This window comes from Pogoniulus pusillus, chromosome 24 (assembly GCF_015220805.1).
Source record: "Pogoniulus pusillus isolate bPogPus1 chromosome 24, bPogPus1.pri, whole genome shotgun sequence".
Taxonomy (NCBI): Eukaryota; Metazoa; Chordata; class Aves; order Piciformes; family Lybiidae; genus Pogoniulus; species Pogoniulus pusillus.
In genome coordinates, this window is record NC_087287.1 from 11,057,819 (window position 1) to 11,075,453 (window position 17,635).

Below are 17,635 nucleotides of genomic sequence, written 5' to 3' on the forward strand. Positions count from 1 at the left end.
AGATTCAGATGGCCTGTGGAGAGAAGGGTGTAAATGCATTTTTGTTAAATTTAGCTGATGATAAATGCTGAATGTCTTCAACAAGAACTGTAAGCTAGGAGGAAAACAACTATGACAGATTTTGCAGAGCTGTTCTGCTCATCTTATGTGTATGGCAGCCTATAGATTGTCTCTCCCACAGCTTAAGGGCAAGACAGGGTGAGGCTAGTCCTGGTCTTAACTGTAGTCTTTGCTCAGCCAGTCCTGTCCAGCTGTGTTTTCACAGGTGCTCCATGACTGAAATGGATTGGAGAATGACTGCTATCATTTACTGCTACACTCTGGGGCTTTTCTGATAGTCCATGTGTGCAAAGAGAGACTATGTTGTATTGAATTTCTCTGCTCTCTTTGGTGCTACATCCTCTCTCTCTTGCTGTTGAAAATAGTGATATTGTGGACCAAAATTATCTGTCTGTCCTGACTTGGGGAAACTTTGACCTTTAAAAAGCTGTCAGAAAAATGAACTTGTAAAGTGTGGGTTTTGTTCAGGTCATTAGTGTGTGAGATGAGGGATTCATGGCTCGATCTGGGTTTTTACTTCTTTGCCTTCCCTTTTTTGTTTGTTTTCTTTGGTTTCTGTGGTTAGGTTGCTGCAGTTATGGCCAGCCAGCCATATACTTAGCAAATGTAATAAACAAGGTCAGGGACATTAGCCAGTGTGTGGAACATTTTAAGGAAGAAAGTTTTAATGGACCCTCACTGGCAACACACAGGTGACAGTGAAGATATCAAGAACAGGCTAAGAAGATTAAATTGAATTTATGTGGTAAGGTGGTAGTGTTTTTTGCTCACTGTGCCTAGAATAGAGTTGGAAGCTAAAAACAATTGTTAACAGTTGAACTACATCTGTATGGCAACTGATTGCCAAACAAAATGTTTGTTTTCTCTGCCCTCTTAGTTTTGTTGGTCCCTGCATGTGCATGCAAGAGACAGGGCTGCTGCATTAGCAGTGACTTCATTGCAAGCTAATCGTTGCCAAGCTCAGCTTTTGAAAGAGGCTCCCTGTGTGTGCAGGATCTGTGCATGAGATCTAGAGATCTCATCTAAACTTAGAAGATTTTAAGACTGTTAAATACTTGTTTTCATAACCTTTAAGTGACATTTCCTGTGTAGTAATTATTCAGCCTTAATGCTCACTAATGAATCTTGCTATTAGAACACAGATAATGTGTTTCTGAAGAACTTAGTGACAGTTGAGTGCTTCTGCAAAACAGTACCTTTTGGGACTTTGTCTTAAACAACAGCACAGGAAAAAAAACCCACAGAGCCTTTCTGGTTTGTTCTTATCGTGATTACCTTGAGGTACTTTTCCAACAGTGAATTTGAGGTAAGTTACTGTGGGTTTCAGGGGCTGTATCAACAGCTGTGACTTCTGAGTGTCAGATTTGTAGCCCTTTAGAAGGGCTTTTTGCTCTTGGCTACCTGGGAACTATAATGACATCTTCCAGGAGCAGCTATCTGCTTGTTTTGTTCGATAGCTAGCCTGGTGGCTTGTATTCTTTAAATTCAGTTGTGAGGTGCCATAACACCACCAAACACGAGTCTTGGATCAGAGATTTGAGTTAGCTATATGTGCTGGTTAGATTGCCCCTGTTTGAGTGCTGGGAATGTCTCTGTGCTATTGTAACCTGAAGTTGTATCTCTGTCTTTGTGTGCAATGGAGTATTTTCTAATATGCGGGGTTTAAATTTTTGAGTGTTTGTATATATTCTGCTGCCTTAGCTGGATTTTTGAGTGCTCTGAAAGAAAAAGGTGACTGATGTCTGTATTTTAGCACTTGAGTCTGGTACATATACAAGTGTGGTTAGGAGCTGATATCCTTCAACATTTATCATAGAACCAAGCAGGTTGGAAGAGACCTTCAAGGTCATCCAGTCCAACCTATCACCCAGCCCTGTCTAATCAACTAGACCATGACACTAAGTGCCTCATCCAGTCTTTTTTTTGAACACCTCTAGTGATGGTAACTCTACCACCTCCCTGGGTAGCCCATTCCAATGGCAAATCACTCTCTCTGTGAAGAACTTCCTCCTAATATCCAGCCTATACTTCCCCCAGCACAACTTGAGACTGTGTCCCCTTGTTCTGTTGCTGCTTGCCTGGCAGAAGAGACCTGGCTACATCCTCCCTTCACGTAGTTGTAGACAGCAATGAGATCACCTCTGAGCCTCCTCTTCTCCAGGCTAAACAACCCCAGCTCCCTTAGCCTCTCCTCATAGGGCTTGTGTTTTGTTCTGTTCCTTAGTCAAAATCAGTCTTCTTTTGTCATTTTTTTTCTCCTGTGATGCTCTGTGTATTGATTTCTTTAAAAGATTTTAACGTAGCCATAAAAGATATTGCTTTGCTTCTGAATGTTATTGAAATCCAAACCTCCTGATTAATTCCTGGGGCCTAGTAGGGATGTATATTGGTTTTGTTTAACTTAGGGTTACCTTGGTGTTGATCTCCAGCTCAGTTTTCACTTTGGCAGTATATTTTGGATACTTGGATGTTTTTTTGTAGTTGTGTGCACAGAAGCGCACCCTGTGGGGGCACTAACACCACAAAGCAAGATTAATTTGCTGCCTCGAGAAACTTGCAATCAAAACCTAAAGAGGGCCAAAACAACAAACTTGAGGAAGTCCAGTTAACAGGAAGTGCTGTACCTGATCAGAAAGGCATCACTGAGACTGGCTTCCAGAGACTCTGCAGCAAGCTGCTGTTGGTAAGTGAGGCTCAGTCTAGACAGCAATGAGGACACACAAATCATACCTACATTAGGGGAAATTTTGTAGGGGAGTTTGAAAGGGTTTTTTGCATACTTGTTTTGTACTGGAGGAGGAGAAGTTACTTCAAGCCCAGTTTGTGGCATGGTAGTTGAAACTCAGCTGCAACTGCCTTTTCTCTGTAGCTCATACTGAACTTCAGTGCAAAGACTGCCTCTTACTCTAAGTACATATATTCTATCTGGACCCACAGCAGCTGAGACTGAGGTCTGCAGGTAAACAGGAAGCACATTTATCTATGTCCCTTAGGATGCACTTCAGGTTTTGGGGATATTCTGCTGGATAGAAGAGCTTTCTTTTGGTTCAGGCTTGCTTTCTTCTCTGTCTAGTGTTATGAGGAACACATTATGTAATAAGAATAATCACAACAGTTATGTTTCCTCTTTGGGGAACAATGGCTCGTGCAATAAGAAGGTATCAGCATCAGATTCATGCAGAAGAGAAGACCCTAGGAGGGGTGGGGTTTTTGTAGGTAACTCATTCTCAATTGTACTCACTGTCATTTAATTAAAAACCAAATTGTACAAAACACTGTGAAGGCAAAGATCTGTTCAGGGATAGTGCTGTCAGTTCTTATCATGATGACATAAGAAATCTTTAAATTGGTAAGAATTTCTAAGAACTTAACCCTTACAAAGTGGCCTAAAGCAGAAATACAGAAAATCCTTTAGGAGTATGTCTTCCTGCTTCTCCTTTCCACCTCCAAATAGTAAGCAGACTGAAAATCATTTTGGCATTTCTCATCCTGAGGTTTGGACCTTGTAAGAGCTGATGGTTGTTCTGTAGGAATTTGCCTGTACACAACTGTTTCTTCAGGGCTATGCCTGCTGTGACACAGCTGACTAGAGCTGAAGCAGTTCATTTAAAGGAAAAGGGACAAGTCTGACAGAAGAGAAGGTCAGGCTATGGGGACAAAATAAGAGTGGCAGTGTGGATTTTTAGAAGTTCATCTAGTTTGAAGAATCATCCTGACAGGTCACACAATCCAGAGGAGGATGCTGAATCCTTTTGTGCTTGTCTCCTCTCACTTGCTCACTTTGCTAGAGATTAAAAACATCCACCAGCAAGCAAACCCAGAAGACCATGAGCACATGTGCAGGCAGCAGCTGATAGGTGAAATGTAAGAAACTGCTGATGTGTCCAGTTGTGAAATCTAGGGTAGTTATTTAAAGTGTCTCTAATCCACCAGAGCTGTGTTGGAGCAGCCTTTGTTAAAATCAGGTCGCCCCGTGCCCTTGGGATTCAAGACCTTGCAGTGAGCTGATCCTCTGAAGACACAAAGTTGACATGTGAAATTGTTTTCTGAATGTCTGATTTTTAAGCATTTTCACTTCAGAACAAAGGAATGACTCTTCCCCATCTGGACACCTGCTTTAGAGCAAGAGCAAACTCATGATCTCTTTAAAAACTGTTCTGTCTTACAGTATTTTATGAAGCATGAATGGGAGGCTACTGCTTCTTTCCGTCAGCACCCTCTTTAATATCAGGGGAAAGAAGGCCAAGAAGAGCCAGGGGCATTTTGTTTTTATCTTCATTGCCATTCTCTCCTTACACCCAAGGAGAAAAGGTCTCTTCTGGTTGCTCCATGCTCTCACTCTGAAACTTAAACCCCTCTTATTAACAGGCAGCATAACACTGTTTGTGTACATAGCTGATGTTTAAACATAGATGGGCACTGCAAGCAAGTACAGGTGCAGTGTAGGTATGTGGAGGTGGGTGTGGACAGCTGTTTGCATCATTTGGCAACCATCAGAAGTGAATGTCAGTTGTGTGTTTTCCTCTTTGTACCTAAGTTCACATTTCTTTACAGGAGGGACTTGCATTGTACCTACGTAGGTAGTAACATTTCAAAGATATTTATATATTTTTATACTTTCAGATCCAAACTTTTCCATCATGTTCTGTGTCTGGGAGCTCTGAAATGCTGAAAACCTCTCAGGGTTTTTATATGTGAATCCTAATGAGTTAGAGGTCTGAGCTGGAACAAGAAGGCAGGAGTCAAAGGGAAATCTGCTAGCTGGATGGCATGCTTTTATAGATGATGGAATTTTTTCAGGGCATAAATGACATTTAGATACTTTCACCATTATGCAGCTATTTATACCTCTGTCCCCACTCTCCCTGCAGTCCCCTTGATATTAAGCATTGTGCTTCTATAGAGTTTGAGGTGGAATCCTGTGATTGCATTTTTTTCCCATACTCATAAACTCAGTCTTTCTTGGGGGTATGGAAAGATGAGGATAATATTTCAGAGGGAATACTTCATCTTAATGCTCATTATTAATCTTTTGACTTCAAAGGGCACATTTTTTTCCCCCTCATACTCTTTTAGACTGTTTTGTTCTTCCTGTCAGTGAGAATGCTGCAGTTATAGCTGCTCGTTATTTGAGGTGAACAGCCCACTCTGTCTTAGTCAATTGTAGTTGCTGTTCTGGGAGTTCTGACTGAACAAATGGGGTGATCTCCTGGGAGGCTCTGGAGGTGCAGTTGTTGGTTTTGTGATACTGTTCTGTTCTTTGTGTTTCGTTTCTTAACCTTTTTGGAGTTGAACTCCATTGGATGAACAACTCTGCTGCTTCTGGAGCTGCCGAGAACGCTAAAGCCACTTAGCAAGCGTTTGGGCTGGGGAGCAGCATCTAACACTCTGTGGTGTTTCCTATTTCTCTGTAGGTATTGTGACTAACTCTACAGAATTATGTGTGTCTGAGACTTCTTGATCTAGTGAAATCTCTGTGCAAATGGTCTTTGAATATTTGTTCTTGGGAATCCACCTTGTTGTAAACAGCAAAAAAAAGTCAAGTTCTTCAGACTGCCATTCCAAAGCATTTCTTCTGCTATTTCTGTGTCTGTCTTACCACACCATTCCCTTGGGTCTTTAGACAAGGTAAATATTAGTGTTAGGAACTTAATTACCTTCATTTTTTTGTCACTACTGCAGACACATGCCTGTACCTTGTTAGGCATCAGTGGGATATTGAGAGTCACAGAATCACTTGCCTTGACAAATGTTTTCAAGATTGGAGCTCTAGGTAATGCTTTTCATAAAATGATCATGGATATATTGTCATTTGTCATCTCCCAATAAGATTTTCTGGTTTGAGTCAACAAGGCTTAATACAGAGTCACTTTGAGCTTTGCCCCAGCAGTTAATTTTACAGACAAGGAGTCAGAAAAACAAGACACAAGAAAATAATTGTAAACATATGTGTGTGCCTTGTGTTAGAAGAGTTCAGAGGTGTTGCTTTGGCAAAATGATGTCCAGAGAGAATGAAGAGCTTAGGAAGCAATACTAGTTCAGTTTTCTGGGGAGTGTTATAGGAAGAGATGCTCAGCTGCAGAAGAAAGGAAATTCCAGGTTAGGGAGGCCTGTATGGGAGGAAGCATATAACAGTGCAGAAGGACATGGAGATATAAATATAGAATGTCAGTAAAAGTGTATGACTCATACTGCTGTAGTAGCATAGTGCAGAGTTTATTTGCAGAAGTACAGAACAAAAACCCTATGGTATACTATGATGCATTTGCAAACAGTTTTCCATAGCTGGTTAATGTTTTATGCATCCTGCTTTTTTTGAGGCATTGCTAAATTGTGCTTTGATATTTTTTTCCTTGTTTTTCCCCCTCCTTTTTGTCAGGGCTTTGTTTTTAGATGAAGAGTTAAGTCCTCCATTGAACCTTGAATGCAGCAGTTCTGTTTGCAGGGTAGAGATGAGTTAGATTTGTTTTTAATCATGTAACTAAATTTAGCCAGCAATCTGCATTTTAAGGCATTGCTATTAAAAGTCTAAAAGTGAGATATGTATCGTAGTTTGAATTTAAAATGAGCCAGAGGCACAGCTGGTGAGGCAGTCATGACTCTCTAATCATGAGTGGAGAGAAACAAGAAGGGAATTTTCTTCTCTTGCAGGATGAATGCAAAGTGAGATCGCTGCCTTGACATCTACCCCTGCCCCATCCTCAGCTTTCCTCCATGTTTGCATGGTCTTCATAACCACCCCCCACACGTCTGCATTTTCATTTCTGAGCCAGGATCTGTTAGATATCAGCAGCACAAACATAACTTTACAAGCATTTAAAGTCTTACATTTTAATTTTCTTTCAGTTTATTTAGAGGTTTGTATGGTGCTTGGTGTTTCCAGTCTCTCCTTTAATAGCAAAGCAGACTTTATTCCATATAAACCTCAAACCCAGAAGCAAGACTTCCAAGGTATTTGGAGATTCTTGGAATTTTTCTCCTCTTAAAGCAAAGCAGACTTTATTCCATCTAAACTCTAAACCCAGAAGCAGGACTTCCAAGGTATTTGGAGATTGTTGGAATTTGCCATACTCAAACGTTACTTTTATCCTACCTTTCAGAGCAGTGAAGCATCCTTTTAAGTATGTGAATAATGCCATTAACTGAACATTGGCCATCTTAAGGCAGAACTTGGTGTAACTATGAAAGCAAAACCAGAAAACATGCCTGTGTTTAGTGAATGAAAGTCAGAGCTGTTTAGATGTTTAATGGTGTAGGCAGTCCTGATAAAGATGTATCTGTTGGTGAAGTGCATGATAAATTTAGTAAGCCATGTGAAACTGCAAGGTATCTCTAGCCCATCATACAGAGGGTTGGATTGACTTAATACAGGACTGCTTTTAGCAATAGTTGCTGTTTCCAAGCTTCCCCTTCCCAAGACAGTTTTTCAGCCAAATTGATTTCTTGTCTGGGTTTACCTCACCCATCACAAATAGTTCAATCACAATGAAGGTTGGTGGCGTAGGGATGAGAACAACTGTTTGGGTCCAAAGTTTCTCCAGCTGTCTTGGTGTAAACTGCTGGCTAAGGAGTTCTCAGTTTATTTTGAACATGTTAGTCTGTGCTAAAAGGCTGTCACAATCCTGTTGTCTTCCCTTGGAGAGTCTCCCCCATCCTCATATCTTTACCTGTCTAGCAGAGTGCTTCTGTTACAGCATGTTATCATGTAAGCCATAGGGGCTGTCATGGTTTGGTAACTTCAGAAGGCTCTGAGTCTGGATGATGTTCCCTTATGCTGTATCTGTTTATATGAATACTGTGCAACAGAGTTTTTCTTGGCTGGATGAGTGTTTTTCCATGGTGCATAATTGTCTCTGAGGTTGATTTCTTACCTGTCCTCTTTTTTGGTAAGCAATAGGAATGGGTCAGTGCAGTTGTTGTCTGCACTATAGATGAGCCACTGATTTTAGTTGTGTGAAATCCCATAGATGTTGGTTTATATTGTCCACACACTTGAGCTTAAATTGGTCACCAGCTTTGGGGAAATCTGATGTAGCTCAGAATGTCTGGAATCTCTGGCCTGTTTGAAGAGGAGTTGTACCTGACAAATCTGTAGCTCTTGCAGGACAACTGGTGGCTCTCTTCCTGTGGCACTTGTGGCTTTTTGTTGCAGGTTTACACCTGTTCATAGGGTGACTGGAAACCCATTCGAGTTGCAGCCTATTGAGTAGATGCTCTGTGGACTGTTTTGAACTAGCTATACACTGCGACCTATGACTGCAGAAGGCTGGAAGTGGCAGTTGAAACAATCTCTAGTTGTGTGTTGCTGATGTCCCTGAAATGCTTGTGTTGTTTAGTCTGAACTTTCCTGAAGAGGCATGACCTCAATACTGTGCATAGATTTGTGCTTTACTGATGCATTTTTAATACCTATTATAAAAGAATATGGAGGGGAAAAAAAACAGAACAACAAAAAACCCCCATGAGCATGTCCTGTTATATAAAGTTGCAGAAGCCTGTAAAGAGGTCATAGAAAGAAGATGTGTTAAGAGATGTGAGAAGCTCTGGGACACTGAACTGCTGCATGAAAGGGTGAAGGGGCTGTTTAAACCTTTGCTGGAGCAGATAATCCTGTGTACTGAAACCATGCACAGGTACAGGTGTTACATTGAAGGTGTAGTAGTGATGCCTGGTTCCTAGCGGCTGAATTAAAGCTGTCTTTTTAGCCAAGAAGGAATTAGGGATGAATGAATGTTTTTTCTGTATGGCTGCCCTGCAGAAAGTCTGTTTCTAGGTAGATGAGGAAGTTTCTCAGAATGCAACCCATTAGTGTTTGTCCTGAGGGACAGCAGAGATCTGTAGCTGTGGGAGAAGTGTTGGTTTTCCCTGTATGAGGCAGGAATGAGGCAGAGACAGTCTCCAAGTGTCAGCTTTTAATACCTGCTCCTGTGAATTTTCATGTGAAAGGTGGCATTAGGAATTTTATATAGAACCTCCTATTTGAAGTCCAAATGAGATGAAGTATTTAGTATGACTATCCAGAGTTCATTTGAAAAGTAATTGTGAGTGCAACCATGAACTGAGATAGCCTAGATGAACTCTTTCATCTAGTATTTATGAAAGGAGAGTTCAAAGCTTGCCTGGATGCTGAATAAAGACTTCAAGGAGATAACACTGGTGCAGTCAGGATACCATCTGAAAATGGGAAGACTGATAACAAAGATGAATCTGAGTCTAGTTAAAATTAGTGAATTTTAATATTCCTATTTATCTATTGTCTTTTAATGAGAAACTAACTTGCCTTTAGAACCAAAATGCCTCTTCTCTCTTATTGTTAATTTTCTCCAAATGCTTGTGTGACTGAGCAGATTGATTAAGGAAGTACTAAAAGGAAGAAATTACTTGCTCCACAGCCTCAGCAGCACCATAAAGCAGCACAGTAAGAGCTACAGAGTCAGAAAGGAAGCAACTAGAAATGCTTTATGTGATGTTGCTGGATTTGCAATGCTCAGATGGTTGTGAGCATGTAATTTTGAGGCTCTACTCAACTGTCTGCACTTTGTGATAGTGTAAGAACAGAAGGATAATGCGGAGAAAAAGCAGAGGAGCCTTTCTGATAGTGGATTGCTCATGTAGTGTTGGCTTGCATATGTACATCCCTTCATACCTGTCTGGGCTGGCCTCGAGCATGTGTTTCAGGTGATTTGCTGCTGTACCTACCCTGATGCACACTGCTGTGTTTACCGTTCAGAGGCCAGGAGGAAACGATCTGTATGACCGTGCAGAATCGCAACTGATGTAGCATATTCTTGTATGTGCTGTTTGCTTAAGGGTCTGCTGGGAAATTTTCCTTTTTCTTCTGGCCTCTATCCATTTCTTCCAGCTCTCTGAACTCCTGTACTGCAGGTTTCAGTCAGGGTGTACATGGGAATGAGAGAGGATGCGTGAATTATGTCTTTTGCTCCTGAATTCCAAGCGATATGGAACCCTCTTGCCTTTACATGATGGAGCATTTGCCTGCTGACAAAAGACATGGTTGCAATGAAATTGTCTAGGATAATGTGTGTGTCAAAGTTGAGGAGTAGAGGTGCCTTCTGGAACTAGAGCCTATTTGTTCAAAACAGGGCAAGATCAAGGAAGCATTTTTGGTATGAGGCACTTAGTGCCATGGTCTAGTTGACTGGATAGGGCTGGGGGATAGGTTGGACTGGATGATCTTGGAGGTGTCTTCCAACCTGGTTGATTCTATGATTCTATGTTGTTTGCTTCATTCTCTGATGCAGGTTGTAGAGATGCCTCCTCCCTTTTGTGTTCTCTTACTGTCTAGAGTCTGGTATGAAATTCCTCCTTTCCTGATGCCTGAGCCACTTCCATGGTTGATGTACTTTGTCCAGTTGACTCATCACTGTGTATGTTTTCTTGACTTCTAATTAAAATCTGTTCTATTCTAATATTAGACCAACACTCCTCCTTCTATCACCCTTCATTCTTAAGTAATTCATCCTGCAGCCTCCTTGCTCTGTATGACTAATGTCTTTCTCAAATATTCTTAGAACAGTTTAAAATACCATCTATATTATAAGCAGCACAGCAGCAATACCTCTCAATACAATTGCTTAATGCTTTCTGTCATAACTCAGTGCTTGCTTTTACTTGACGTTTTGATGAGACTTTAACCTTTTGGGTGGAATTTTCCATGTGATGGTGTTTGCCTCTGCCTGAAATTTGCACCTGAGACTGACCTTAGGATTGTAATTAAAAAAAAATTAATTAATTATTAATTGATTTTTTTTTTTTGTTTAGTTTTTCTTTTGTTTGCTGGAAATAGAACTGTTACTTCATACAGAAAACACTTCTAAATCAGCTTATGTTAGCTTCTCTTGCAGGAAAGACAGCTTTATTTATATTCAAGTATCCCTGGACAGCTGTGTTTGGCTGAGAAATAGAAATGTTTGACCATTAGTGGGAAACTGAGCATGAGAGGGGGAATGCTCACCAAATAAACAGGGAATGAATTTCTGCTGACAAGTGAGAACTAAGTTGATGGGAACTGAGGTAGAAATGGTTGGTTGCTTAATCTTTGGGCATTGAATCATAGAATCAACCAGGTTGGAAGAGACCTCGAAGATCATCCAGTCCAACCTTTTCCCCGGCCCTATCCAGTCACAGAATCATAGAATCAACCAGGTTGGAAGAGACCTCAAAGGTCATCCAGGCCAACCTAGCACCCAGCCCCATCCAGTCAACTAGACCAGGGCACTAAGTGCCTCAGCCAGTCTTTTCTTGAACACCTCCAGGGACGGTGCCTCCACCACCTCCCTGGGCAGCCCATTCCAATGCCAATCACTCTCTCTGTGAAGAACTTCTTCCTAACATCCAGCCTATACCTACCCTGGCACAACTTGAGACTGTGTCCCCTTGTTCTATTGCTGGTTGCCTGGGAGAAGAGGCCACCCCCCACCTGACTAAGAGAAGAAGTTCTTCTTAAAAGCACCTGAAAATTGCTTCCCCTATAGTGATAGAAAGCAAAAAGTTTATTATAAATGTTGCCTAAAAGTTCTGTTTGGTTTAGCATGTCTAAGTGATTCTATGCCTGCTTGTCCAGTGAAAGAAAATGGATGCTGTGGTGGTTTGGGTGCTCCTTGCCCCCTCGCACTTTGGAAATCACCCAGACTAGACTCAGCTGGCTCTGGAAATGGAATGAAGCTTATTATTTACAGCTTAGCACCATATACCAGCAGATATTTACAGTATATACAGTTATAGACAGAAGTAGACAACATAAAAGGTGATACAGAAACACAACAGCCCTCCCAGAAACCTGAGTTGCCAGGAGGGGCTCCCAACCATCCTTCTACCTTCTTCCACCCCTCTACCTTATCCCAGATGTTGCCTTGTGCCCCAAAGAAGAATGGGGAGTTGGCCAGGGGGGTTAGGAAGTAAGTGGATTGATCAGAGAGATGGAAGGAGAAGTTAGAGAGAAATGCAGCTCAAAGCCCAGGCAGTGCCTGAACTGCCCTATCTATGTTTATACTCTTGTTCTTACACCTCTCAGCAAGCCTATGAGTGTAGACATCACCATTGTTTCCCTTTCACAGCCTGTAATGTAGTTCTCACCAAAACACTGTAGCTAGTTTCAAACTAGCATGGATGCTGTGAATGTTTTGTTGTAGCTGAGTGTTATTGCACTCTGGGTTTATTCCTTGCTATATGCTTGCATTCTTCAGCTCCACTGGATGTACAGAAATCATTTGCAGTAACAGAGATGAGAATACTTCAAAGCTTTTGTAAGGCTGAATAAAAACCTCTGGGATAATGCTATTTCTGATTCTCTTGCTTTGCATTTCAGCTTGATGTTTCTGTTGAAATTTTAGTGTAGTGCCTCAATAGTTGATCCAGTGATGAAAGTGCAGGGTGAACCTTAAGAAAACCAATACCCACTATAGAAGAAAGGATGGCTAAACTTGTATAGGCTTCAGCACATGGAAATGATGTGCTTTTGGCTTCTGAGAGCTGAAGTGCATTAGTTAAGATATGGTCCTTGGGATCTGTAGAGAAGTGTCTGGGTAGAGCTTGAGAGCCTGTGATCTATTGATGAGCTAACTAGAGGTTACAGAAAATTTCTGGCTTTGTGTTTCATAAGACTCAGCTTCATTTCCTGTAGTGGATGTGAAACAGAGCAGCCTGCCTGGCCTTGTCCAGTCTGCTCGCTGGGTTCTACGTAGGTGCTGTAACCTGATCTGATGTAGAAGCCTGAAGCTTAGTCTGCTTTTGTTTGCTACGTAGCATACTGAAGTAGGAGTCGTCTTGCAAGGTTTCAGCAGCTGGAGACCTTTTTAGCAGAGATCTGTGCAGACTGCAAAGCATAGTACCTCCAGAACAAGCATGGCTTTTAAACTGCAACCTGTTTTCTAATCTCTGTAAGGTACACTGGTGGTTCTGAGGGCACTTGTAATGCCATAGCCTGACATGATGCAGCTGCTATGCTGAAAGACCTCACTTGTATCCAAAGTAGGGTATGACTAGTTTCAATTTTTGTGTGAAGTGCTCGGAAGCTCCAAAGGAAGGAAATCTTTGTGCCCTTCAGAGAAAAGGACAACTAATTTTATCTCTTAATTATTTCAAGGGAGCTTTATCCACAAACTGAGAGACTGCATCTGGAGAACTTGCAGTGATTGGAGTAAAAGTTACCTCTGTTAGCAGATTGCCAAGAAAAATGCATATGCTTCTCTTGTATTTATATACATGAAGGTAGAGGCTTTCAATTTATTAATGAGATATGTTACCAACTTTAATTTCATGTACCACCAGTGCCCACCTGTGTCCCCTTCAAGCCAGTTTTAACAGCACCTGAAGGAAAAGGGAGACGTTCAGGTTTCTAGAGCTTTCCATTGTGGCATGTGTTAAGAAAACCCTCAGTTGCCACCCCTGGCTGTTGTGAGGGGTACGGACTGCTCCTGACACCTCTGCAGGCTGTATCTTTATTGACTAACATGGGAAGCTGATTTCCTTGATTTCATAGTATTTTCCTCAAATCCACATCATCTGACTTGATGACTTGAGTTCAATTCTGGAGAGGAGCTAAAGGCTTGACTAAAGTCTGTACCTCGCTCAAGGTCATTGCAGGCTTCCTTTGGGCTGGAATGTGGATTGCTGTTTGCAGTTAGAACCAAGTTGAGAACATACTGGTTGTATTGTGTGTGCATCTAGTTCTTTTTAAAATTGGAAGCCTAGAAGAGAGAGCTTTTCATTACTTGCCTGCAGAGATCTTCATTAAGAAAGTAAAGCTGTCACTTAGGTATGACCTTTTTTAAACATAGGGAACTGAAGGTAAGATGCATTGCTTTATGGATGTTGTAAATACTGAGAATGGACTTGTTGAGTCTCAGTCCTCCAGCAGTGAGCCCAGAATAATATGTGGAGAGGAGGGTGATCTACATTCTGCTGGCTTGATTTGAGGTTGTCTTTCTTTGGCCAATTTGTGATTCCTGTGCAAACAAACTGGTGCATTCCCAACACCTAAAGACAACTGTGATGATGTTTCTGATGTTGCTGTCCTGAGAGCTGTTACTCTGCTAATGGAAGTTGTGACAGAAGATAACTTCTATTAGGGAGACATAAACTGTGTGTTAAATACAGGCCATGCAATGGCAAAGACTGTGAGTAGAGAAGTATCTTTTGTGTGTCCTTCTATTAAAATGTTCTTTGTATAACCAAAGGTTATACAGCAGCTTTATTGCCACTGTTTCATTTATATCCCAAGCCAACCTACAGATGCTGTAAAACAAGTTAAAGAAGTTTGAGCACCCACATAGAAGTCCACTGTAATATGTCTTTAGCTGGTCTTATTTTGTTTTCCTCAGCTCCTAGAAGAAAGTGCTCAGTAAGTTTTTGAAGCTTTAGATAAGATGTGTTCAGAAGTGTTGCTCTGGCTTTGAACTGGTATCCAGATGTTCCAGGAACCTAGTGAATAAGTAATCTTGAAACATGTTTTGTGTTTAGAAACTGGCAAGATATTCACCTGGGGCAGAGCAGCCTATGGGCAACTTGGAAGACACGCAGTGGCTCCCGACGGGCAGGAGGCATGCACGACATCTGAACAACACGTGGGGCAGTTGTGTAGCACCCCTGTTTCAGTGCCTTGCCTAAATGGAGCATCTCAGGTAAAGACAATGACTATTTACCCCTTCCCCCAGCCCCCTGCAGCACCTCCTCCTTTTTTTATGTGCATTAAAATAATCAGACCAATTTTCCAAGAGAGACCTTTCAAAAGCTGTGGCATGAGCACTTGCAGCTCTTCCTGTAAGCTCAGAATTTAATTTTTCAATTATGTAGAATTTATGAAAAGGCTTTTGCATTCAGGAGCTGATTTTTTTCCTTAGTGAGATCAGAGTTACCATTTGCAGAAGATGCCATGTTCTTTCAGATACTGATGTGTGCAGGAGATAGCTGCAGCTGCAATCCAGATGAACAGGTGAGGGGGGACATTGCCCAGCTGCAGCCCCCTATAACAGTTTAGCCAGTGGCCTATCTCTAGCCAATGAAAATTAATGCTGCAGCTCAGACTAAGCACACAGTGAGTATTTTCCTACCTTATAATATCTGGAGCAGTACTGGAGGTTTTCTTTTCACATCTCTAATTCAATGCAAAATGATTTATCTTCAAGCATTAAGGTGATCAGAAAGAAAAAGTCACTTCAGTTGTTTGCTGTGATCTGACAAAACATACAACCTGTGCTGCCTACAAACCTTCTCCTGTGGTCTGAGTGGCAACTGGCCTATTGGCATGTGATGGGCAGGTCCTATCTGGGCAGATAACCAGTCAAAAGGAGTATGTGTCTGTGGGGTAGCTGGTGGTCAAAAGGCAAGGGGTATGCACAGGTTGACAGCCTCAGCTGCAATATATGTACTATATCCCTGCCTTCTGGCAGTCTCCCATGGTGAGACTTCAGTTAGAAGAGCCAGCCTCTGGACTTTGCAAACATCAGTGTTCTGTGGTTGTGTGCACTTGCATATGTCAAATGGAGCTTCAGAGCCCAGGATGCTGCACCAATGAATGATTTGTTTAGTCAGTGTTGGCTGCAACGAGTCTCAAACCTTCTTAGATGTTTTGAGATGGGTTCTGCTTCTGTCGTTGGGTATCTACAGAGAACACAGTTGCTGAGTCTGTTTCACACTGTGCTTCAGATAATTCCTCAAGTATGCAGTTGTATCCTTTCTTGTACAACACAAACCCAAGGCAGCTGTAGCTCTTGTACAGGGGAACTTGTAAGGCCGAGTGTTCCATGAAGGTGAAGGAAAGGGAGGCATTCAGATCTCTTCCTTGAAAAGGAAGAGAAAAAACAATGTCATCTTCGTTCTGCTGCCCTCAGTGCTGTTCCCCTTGAAAGACCTATGAGAGACCTGATTTGAGTGATTAGCAATGGCAGTGCTCTGGAGCAGGCATCATTCTTTGCAGAGCTAACAGCATGAAGATGATTTAAGAGCGTGATCAAGAGCTACCATCATTTGTACCCTGAGAGGATATGTGTTGATGAGACAAGGAAAAAGCAGACAATAAGAGCCTAAATTGCTTCAGTGCAAGATTACAAAATAATGCCAGAGCTAGAATTTATCCTTAAAAATGCATTAAATTTCAGTGTGCAGGCCATGTGGAGTGTAAGCTGCTTTTTGCTTACACACAAGCTATCCCTTCCTCCACTGGCTGTCATGGAGGCAAGGTTTGGTCTGGGAGCTGAATTAAAAGGAATACAGAGAGAATGAGTTCTTCTCCATGGTTACCTTGAATTAACAATTTCAGTTTGCACACTTAATGCTGAGAGCCACTTTAACAGTTGAGGATTACAACTAATGATTTCTATCCATGGTCTATTTTTACAAATCACTTCTACTGATTCAACTGAATTTTTGGCAGAGCTGTGGTCTGTTGATTGCTTCTGCACTTCAGTTAATATTGTTAAAACCAAAATGGAGAAACTAATCCAAAGAATAGAGGACAGTGTAAAAAGGTGCACTGGTTTACCTCAAGGACAGTGCAGTAAACTTTACCTCCTGTGCTGCTTCCTGTCTCCATGCCCGTGGCTTCTTTGCTTTCTCTGCCAAAGACAGGAATTCTCCTATCTTTGTGTTGAAATGGATAAAGTCTGTGTCTGTGTACAGCTCTGAAAACCGATTTTTTTTAAGTGTGGTGAGTGACCTATTCCATTGTGAGTCTGACTTCATTTGGCAAATTCATTTGGAAACATTAACCTTGAGAAATAGGAATATTTTCTTTCTTTCAATTGGAAAAGTGGAAAACCACCAAAAGCCTGAGCATTAGGTAATTATCTACTACTCTGGGTAGGTCTTCTTGGTGACTTTAAAAGAATGTGTGCACATCAGGTTCCTGGAGTCTGCTATGTTTAGATTGTTTTGGATTACCTGACAGCAGGTCTGTTTATTATTTTCTCAGTGCTTTGGTGCATGACCACAGTGGAACAGGACAAAGCACTGCAAAGAAACTTCAGGCAGCAGCCTAAGTGAGTTGTGTGAGATGTTCTGGGTGTTGTGGGGTGTCCTTGATTGGACCTCTTCAGAACATCTGACTCATATGCTGCCTGATGTGCATTCATATCCACCGCTCTTCAGATGAAAGGACAATTAAATACAAATGGCCTGAAATGTGATGAGCTGCTGTATTTAGCAAATGCTACAAAGACCTGGTTGAATGTTTCCTTCTTGTCCAAATGTTTTTCCAGTCCATGTGATATTTTTGGTGTTGAATAGCTGTTGTTCCACTGTTCACAGTACATTCAGCATAGTGTTGACACTGCAGCAAACTTCTGCTGCAGCATTAAACAAGTGAGAAGTCATCATGCAGTGCCGAACATTTCTTGGTAGCTGAGCTGTTCTGTATGTGCAGCACTGTTCACATGGGGCTGTGTCTCCATCATAGCATTCATGTGTGGGAAAGGTCACTTTGTCTTTTACCAAGGGGTTTGTGAGTGGAATTTCTCACCTGGTAAGCAAGTAGTGCAGTATTATGGTGGTTTTGGGTCGTGAATCAGTGTCTTTCACAAATTGCTCTTGATCTGTGCCCTTCAAGAAATGGCATTGT

General features: G+C 41.7%; 1 protein-coding gene across 18 annotated transcripts in view; it reads left to right on the top strand.

Moving 5' to 3' along the window:
* Positions 1 to 17,635, top strand: part of SERGEF (secretion regulating guanine nucleotide exchange factor) — a 144,048-nt gene that overhangs the window by 18,252 nt on the left and 108,161 nt on the right. For 17 of the 18 annotated variants that reach the window (XR_010306725.1, XR_010306731.1, XR_010306728.1 and 14 more), the window contains exon 9: positions 14,542 to 14,702. Coding sequence is in view for 9 of the 18 variants with exons in the window: in XM_064163591.1 (XP_064019661.1) it covers positions 14,542 to 14,702 (161 nt within the window). In the remaining 9 variants the exon portion in view is untranslated. Of the gene's footprint in view, positions 1 to 14,541; positions 14,703 to 16,990; positions 17,325 to 17,635 lie in introns of those variants that run through there. The other variant, XM_064163597.1, reaches the window with a different exon arrangement.